Genomic DNA, 8,115 nt, shown 5'->3' on the forward strand with positions numbered 1-8,115 from the left:
TTTCTCCAACACACTTGGAAATGGATGATTCTAAATGTTACACACTGCTCCTTATTAAATGGAAACTATACATATAATCTACTTTAAGGGCAAGTACATTTTACTTGATATTAGTGAGGTAGTATTTCTAACTTAACTATAATGAGGTATAACATTTAGATAAGTTGTCAGTAAATCTTACTTAATACTGGAAACTAGGTTGTGCAACAGGAGAAGTTACTTTTAAAAAGTTCACATTTTTACGAGGATTAATCGTACAAGTCCATTTTTCAGTGTACTGTACCGTCCCCGAAATATGATTAGCCAGTGCAGCCGACCGTTGAGCAGCAGTCAGGATGGGATTCAGGGACTGAAACTGATGGCTCCACAGATCAAGGCATTACACCGTATCCCACCTGCCTGTCAAAGGTGGTCAGACAAAGGAAATGAATACAGAGAGAACAAAATGAAAGGCGAGGAGAACGATGGAAGAGATGTGTTATCTGTGTTTATTTCTGATGAAGGAAACACAATAACATCCAGAGGGAGGCTGCTGTGTGCGTATGTTTTAAGCAGCTGTCTGCATCTGTGAGGAGATACTGTGAGGCTGTGTGAGAATACATTTAACCTCAGGCTAAATTTAATTTCCTTTGAAAGAGGGGAATGAATAGCACATTATTCTGGTTTTCTGTCTTGTGTGTGTGTGATTGGCTGTGACTTATTGGAAGAAGCCTGAGTGATGTTGGAACATATTGGCACTTTGAATGTTTCATATTTCATAATGTTGACAATGTGAGGACAACGGTTTACAGTACACAGATATTTTTAGTCTAGAAATCTTCCATACACATCGCTGGCTTTTTTGCATTGTGTGCATTATTGCAGGAGTGAAAACAAAGACTTGCTCTAGGCTTACAGTACAAATAGAATATTCTTTCGAGGGCAAATAATCACAACGTTATTCAATTATTTAAAACAGCAACTTTAGATATGAAGATCAGAGACATGAATGTCTTTAGCAATGACCGAGAGCATAGTTTCTAACACTTGGTCCTGGGAAGCCACTCTCCTGCATGTTTTAGGTCAGGTGTGTTTGAGCAGGGAAACACCTAAAACATGGACAGGACAGTGGCTCCCCAGGACCAGGAGTGAGAAACCCTGTCCTAGAGACTTTATATTTTACTTAACCAACCTCGACTTCACACGTTATAGAGCAGATTCATCAAAGACCTTGAAGCTGTGCTTATGTGACGTATTGTTGTCGGGCGTTTCCTGAGGTCTGTGGTCTTTCCATGGGCAGAAAGGGATGTAGCGAACCCAAGACTGGGATGCAAGGCATGAGGTTATGCCAAAGGGAAGATCGTACACCTGCGCAGTCATCAACGCGCTGCTGCTGCTACAGTCCTCAGGATGCTCTTTGTCCCGGGTTAAGAGACCACGCTCACGTTTGGTCCCTAAATGGTATCAAAGAAGACGGTTTTAGAAGTGGGTGACATATATATATATCCAGTGTCAAACTTGGCTTTTTACTTCTCAGTGCAGCCTTTTCTTTTTCTTTTGCATTAAGAACCATAGAGACGGAATATTCATTCATTCATCTTCTTCTGTCTGTATCATATAAAAGTCCTTTTGGAGGTAAAAGTGTTAACTTGAAAGATGAGCTCAGATTTCTCACTTCTGGTCCTGGGGAGCCACTGTCCTGCATGTTTTAGGTGTTTCCCGGCTCAAACACACATGATTCAAATAAATAGGTCGTTACCAGGCTTCAGCAGAGCATAGTGACGAGCTGACCATTTCAATCAGGTGTGTTTGAGCAGGGAAATCTAAAACATGCAGGACAGTGGCTCCACAGGACCAGAAGTGAGAAATCCTGCTTTGGTGACTGATTTTAAAAACGGTATTGTGAATACATCCAAAAGGCAAATATTTTCTACTGGAGTATTTTGACACTTTTGTTGTTCAAAAATCAAATCTTAAATTTACCCATAAATCATTGCAACCGAGTCCCACTTAAGAGAGGAGAAGTTGCACACACAGCACACGATTGTTCGCAATGAATGTTGATGAAATTTGAATTCAGCTTACCAGGAATTGTGTTATCAAGAAAGAAACCAAGGAACCCTCCAACAAACATACTGGTGGTCAGCAACACCTGCAACACTTGGTCCACCTCGATCACACCTGAGTCACACACACAAGGGGACAAGAGAGGAAAGTATCTAGAGACGCTGTGTCTTTTGTGCCACTTGCCTGTTTTATTTTGAAACTTACATTCTTTGTTTGTTTGAAAATGTCCACTTCCTGTCACATGTGTTTAAGACAGAATGGGCCACTTGCAGAGCAGCCATTTTGACATGTTTTAGCAGGTGTTTAACACTGGCTCTGTTCAGCTCATGCAAGTCAGGACATCTAAACCTCTAAAACAGGGATGCCAGGGTTACGGCCCGACTGTACGTCACATCCGGCCTGATAAGGGGAAAACTTTTTTTTTTTTCCTTTCCAACTAATTTTAAAATATATACCGTCATTTCTGGACTATAATCCGTATGTGTAAATAAATGTGCTTTGTTGGCACCTAGTCTATTCTGTTGCATTTCTAATTTATAAATGTAGGCCACTTGCATGGATGGGTAAATGTTGCGTTTTTAGAGGGTAACTGTCTCCTGCTTTAGGCTGTAATTGTAATGTATTTGTAGGCCTCATTGTGAGGATATTTTGGTGCCAATGCAATTTCTTTTTGATGTGTAGGGATATATGAATAATTTCAAAGCGCCTGCCTATCCAAGTGTTTTCAGTCCGAAAGTGTAATCCCCTGAGGTCTCACTTGAAAAAAATCTGGCCCCCTGTCCAATTTCGCCCGGGCATCCCTGATCTAAAACATGCAGGACCGTTAAAACAATGTCTGAGGTGTAATTTTCTTGTCGTTGTACCTGTTTTTATGAAATCGGGATTCTTCATTATCCAGTTTGGAATGACAAGTCCACAGAACATGGAGAACCCAAAAACAAAGATATTCCTCGTGGAGTTCATGTCTGTGGACTGTAAAATGAGACGCGTCAACAAAGCACTGTGCAAGCGTTTGAACAAAATGAACACAAAGGATTTGCTCTTGTTCTTTTACCTGTAAATTAGCAATTCCAGCAGCAGTAATGATTCCAAACATGATCAGGAACATCCCTCCAATCACGGGGAGGGGAATGGTTGCGAAAACAGCTCCTATTTTACCCAGCATTCCCATCAGAATCATGAAAACTCCACTTAAGAAAATCACAGTTCGACTGCCCACCTGTCAAACAAAAGACCTGATGGCTCATTTTCAATTGGAATTTTTCGTTTAACTTTGTTTTACTGTATGTACCTTACCTTTGTAATACCAAGGGCTGCCACATTCTCACTATATGAAGTAGTGCCATTGCCTGTGCCAAAAGCCCCTGCCAGCAAACAGCCAAGCCCTTCAACACCAATGCCCCGATTGATGGCATGCTTGGGGGGCGGAGGTGCCCCCGACAGTTTGGCACATGCGTGGTAGTCACCCACAGACTCTGCCATGGAGCATATGATCCCGGCCATGACGCCAAACACACCGGCCAGGCTTACAGTCGGTATTCCCCACTGACCTGAATCACAATCGACTGATTATGAACACGCTCGCATAAAAACATCTTTGAAAGTGTTGTTTTATTATCAACTCACCAGGATAGGGAACTCTGAACCAGGATGCGTCATTGATCACATTACCCTTCACATCAGTTCGGGCCAGGTAGCCGTACTGAGCCGGATCCGATGGCAGGACATCATAGATGGTGAGGATGTAACACACTAACCATGAGACGGCAATGCCCAGCAGAATCTAATCAATATAACATCAGTGTCACAATTAAAAGGTATACAATAAAACTTCTGTTGTTAATGTTATTATTTTGCCTCTGTTTGGTCTTTGTGAAGAGAAAGAGAAGAACTATCTGAAAACTGGCCTGTCAAGCAATACTATCAGATCGGGGACAAGAAGAATTGATCCCATCAAACTGCTGATGTTTTTTTAGCAGTAGAATTCACTACTGAAACTTTTTGTGTGCTCTACCTTGTGTTTCCAGTCACACTCCTGATGCTTTTGTCTGTCTGTCTTGACATAAAACAAATCACTTCCTGCATGCAGCACAGGAATGTCGTTGGGTAACATGGGATTTAATCACTGCTATACTGAGAGTCACAGACAGATGTGTAGATCTAGGCTTAATCTGCATGGTGTAAACTCATTTGACAATGTGCAGATTATAACAGGCATTTATTTATACTTGAAAGTTACTGTTTTAAAGTATTATAGTCAAAGACCTTTACCAGCAATGTTGATATTTTATAATATCAGAGTGTGACAAATCATGTGGAGTGATAACTACTAAAACACATACTGGCATTATTTGGAAGATGTAGAACTTTGAGGTGTGCAGCTTCTTTCTTCTGCTGTACACAGGAACAGGGATTGGCAAGGAACGAAGGTACTGGGAGAACAGGATGATCAGCACAGTGGTCCTGCATGTAGGAAAAGTGTCATTAGCATGATGATGTGCACACTGAAGACTAAAACAGGCCACTGAAATGAAGGTAGATGCTACATCTGCAACACAGTGTTTCCTTTCTAGCTATGTATTCAGCAGACATGGCCAAAGTCCAGACCACAGGCCTTCAGATTTTATACAGCTTCGATTTTATAATGTAAGTAGTAATGAATCTAAGGTTCTTATCTTGTCTGTGACACACAGATAAATTAATGGAATGCTTGCTTTGTTATCTGACTCCAGATTTGAAAGAAAGGCAGAATTACGTAACTTTGTAGAACCCACTGGTATAGACGCATCCCCCCTGAAAAAAAACCCCTGTTAAATCTCTGTTTCAAACTGGGTTTTCACCAGTGGGAATGCGTTTAAATGACTTCCACTGCTGCATTAAATGACTCTGCTGTTTTTGTCAGCATCAGTGACAACGTAAGGCCTGGGTGAACACACTGATTTGTTCTGTGTCTGCTCTATTTTTGCCAACGGTGCACCACTCCCAGTGCAACACAATGATAGGATTAATGTTTATAGCTACCCTTACATTTTAAAAATCGAGACAGCACAGAAAATCATTTATTTGATCGACTGGATCATCTAAACCAGTGATTCTGAAAATGGGGTATTTGGGGGTCAAATGTGACTGTGAAAAGTTTGGGAACCACTGAGAGATCAGAAAGATGTAATAGAGTGACCACTATAACTTCATCGAGGGCTATAGTATTGTTTTTTCTTTCTTTTTGCACAGGTGAAAAAACCGTTAAGGAAGAACAATCACTAGGATTGGTGTCAAATGTCTTCTCTCATCAGCCTAAATATCCTTCGTATACTCGCTTATTTCAGTGTGAAAAAGGGTTTACATACATAGCAGATATGCCCCAGTGACTGCCAGTCTTTTCTCCGGCTGAGTCGTACAGTGACAGACCTATGAGAGAGATAGTGGGGGCGATGGTTAACGGGCCAATGAAGCGCATCAGGAGACCGATGAGGCCAGAGAAACCTACGAGGATCTGGAGGAGAGAGGCCACCATGATGGAGCCCTGCAACTGACAGGAGCGCAATAATGGACATCATTAGCATCAGTATCGTCTTCCTCAAAGTTTATGGCTTTTTATTACATTAACATAAATTACACATCATTGTGGTTTGATGAGGTATTGACACATTATCAACTCCATTTCTGTAAACCCGCCTGAGGCACAGGCACTTTCTCTCACAGAAACCTTTGCTGCCTGCAGGGACAGGAGGAAAAAAAGATTTGAGTTACTTAGCAAAAGGCCAACCTATTAAAATCTATGCATGCATAAAAGTCTCATATCTTAAGAATAGATTTGCAGCTTTTTCCACCAAACTGAAAACTGTAAACCATGTTCTCTTCTGCACCAAAGAAAAAAAAAAAAACCCAGCATTTTTAGCTTTCAGGGACACAGGAGTTACTGGTCTACTGCTGTCGCATTTTGGTAGATCTGAGCAAAGAATTTGAAACAGCAAAGTCACCAGATAACACATTTTAACTTATTTATAGAGGCAGCTGTGGAACAATAACTCCTGTGTTCCACCAAGGTGAGAATATATGTTGAAGACTTAGAAGGTGAGCCTTTTGTTGTGAGTGGCGAAATTCTAATTTTCCTTCAGTCTTTTCTAACAACCATATTCACAGTGGTGGAAAGTAATGAATTACATGTACTTGTGTTACTGTAATTGAGTCGTTTTTTTGTGTACTTTTAAACTTTTTTAAAGTCATTTTTAAATTTTGTAAATTTACTTTTAGTTTTTTGGAAGTACTGTCCCTGTGTGAGTGAGAAAGTTGAAGCATTTGTGACCTTTGACCCACGTTGACTGATACATTATGTGTTTATTTTGTCAGCACTTAAATTTGTTTAATGGTGTGCCTAAAAGTAAAGTAACCTTTACTCTGAGTACATTTTAAACAAGCTACATTTTTACTTTAACTTAACCCTACATTTTTAGCCAAGTACTTTTACTTGTACTTCAGTAAAAATGTATCACAATACGTACTTTTTCCACCTTTGCATATTCATAGTGAGAGCGCACTGTCCTGTGTTGATCATGTGTCAATAGCTCATACAACCACACTTCCACAATCTCCATGAATTCCTAACAGATCAATGAATTGCACTGAATTGATGGCTCACTGTTCTCATGCGCGTCTGCCACACTTCTATAAATTCAGGCGAGGAGGTGTTGACCAGAGTGGCGTTCTGAGTCCAAGCTGGACACTTCCATTGTGGCATGGACAACAGGGCCATGACAGGTGTCACCAGGGAAAATGTCCCACCCTGTATGATGGGAAGCCTTCAGAAAAAGAAAACACAAATAAAATATGCATATTAGTTCAAATCGTCATACCATTATGGGTTGAAACGATCTCAACAATCCAACATTTACAAGGGGAAAATGTTCCTTAGACGGTGCAAATAGCATATAATTCTGACCTGATGCCGAATGTGACCTGCAGTATCGTGCACAGGCCAGAGACAAAGAAAATGGTGTTGATGAGTTGACTCTGTGTCAGGCTGTCATGCTGCAGACACAGGCCCTCTGACACAATGAGAGGGATGGCAATGATTCCACCAAATGCCGTCAGGTAATGCTGCACAGGATGGAATCAATAACACGACAATGACGGACTGATTATAGAGATGACACGACTAAGAAAAGTGGTGTTTGGATTAAGGCATTACGAATCTCTTGAAGCTGTAATGTATATTTTCATTACAAATGAGGGTTTAACAGTAAATTTAATCACGTTAATCTGAAACGTTCAGATGAAAACCCACCTGTATGGCCAGGAAGATACACAGATACCATGGAGGAACATCAGTGACGCAATATGTTGGTTTATTTCTGTTGTCCTCTATGGAGTCGCCCACACTTAACTGAGAAATCCGCTCTCTGGGTTGATGATTGACTTCATTTATCTGCCACATCGTATAATTCATATGATAGCAAGATAGACAGCAAAGGTTCACTTTGTTCTCTTCAAAACTTATGATAATAACAACTGCATTATAGTTTGCGTTTTAAGAGAATAACTTGTTCAACCTTAATCAATGTCATGCCACAAGTCTGGATAAGGATTAATCAGAAACTACTGGTGATCAATAATTTGGTAAATATTTAACAAAATATGAAATATGAACAAGAGTCAATACCTACATCAAAAGCATGATTGTCAATTCCGTTGCATCCCTTCACTGGATCCATTGTGACCAATAACAATTGTGCAAGTCCCTTGACAGTGACCTCTTCTAACTACAGGTGGAAAGAAAAGTGAAGACTGCCACTGACAAAAGAAAAAGAGAGCGAGAGGGGAAAAGTAGTGAAGAGGGAGGTTAGGTCATCTTTGGTCCAATGGGGAATTCTTGTTTATCACCATGTGAGTTGTAAATGTGTGACAAGGGAGGAGATGAGAGTAATAACATCATTTTACAATAAGATAAAAAAATAAAAAAAAAGTTTCAGCCAAATAGTTTGTTTGAGTCTGTCACATTCTGCTGACGAGGAACGAGAACGGGGAAGGTTGTCAGATAAGGAGACGTAGACCTTCAAAAACTAGAGCTGC

At 40.5% G+C, this 8,115-nt stretch overlaps 1 protein-coding gene across 1 annotated transcript; it reads right to left on the reverse strand.

Annotated features, from left to right (window-relative positions):
* Positions 1 to 1,185: 1,185 nt before the first annotated feature.
* On the reverse strand, positions 1,186 to 7,480 carry LOC310934719 (solute carrier family 23 member 1-like; the record flags this gene model as incomplete). Its single annotated transcript, XM_083898514.1, has 11 exons — positions 1,186 to 1,433; positions 2,065 to 2,160; positions 2,910 to 3,018; positions 3,101 to 3,265; positions 3,343 to 3,596; positions 3,673 to 3,829; positions 4,389 to 4,509; positions 5,394 to 5,575; positions 6,686 to 6,845; positions 6,986 to 7,143; positions 7,331 to 7,480. 11 exons carry the CDS (start codon positions 7,478 to 7,480, stop codon positions 1,186 to 1,188), a joined length of 1,800 nt encoding a protein of 599 aa, XP_083754640.1.
* Between the last annotated feature and the right edge of the window lie 635 nt (positions 7,481 to 8,115).

Source organism: Microchirus variegatus (genome assembly GCF_963457635.1).
Source record: "Microchirus variegatus genome assembly, chromosome: 12".
In the NCBI taxonomy this organism is placed as follows: domain Eukaryota; kingdom Metazoa; phylum Chordata; class Actinopteri; order Pleuronectiformes; family Soleidae; genus Microchirus; species Microchirus variegatus.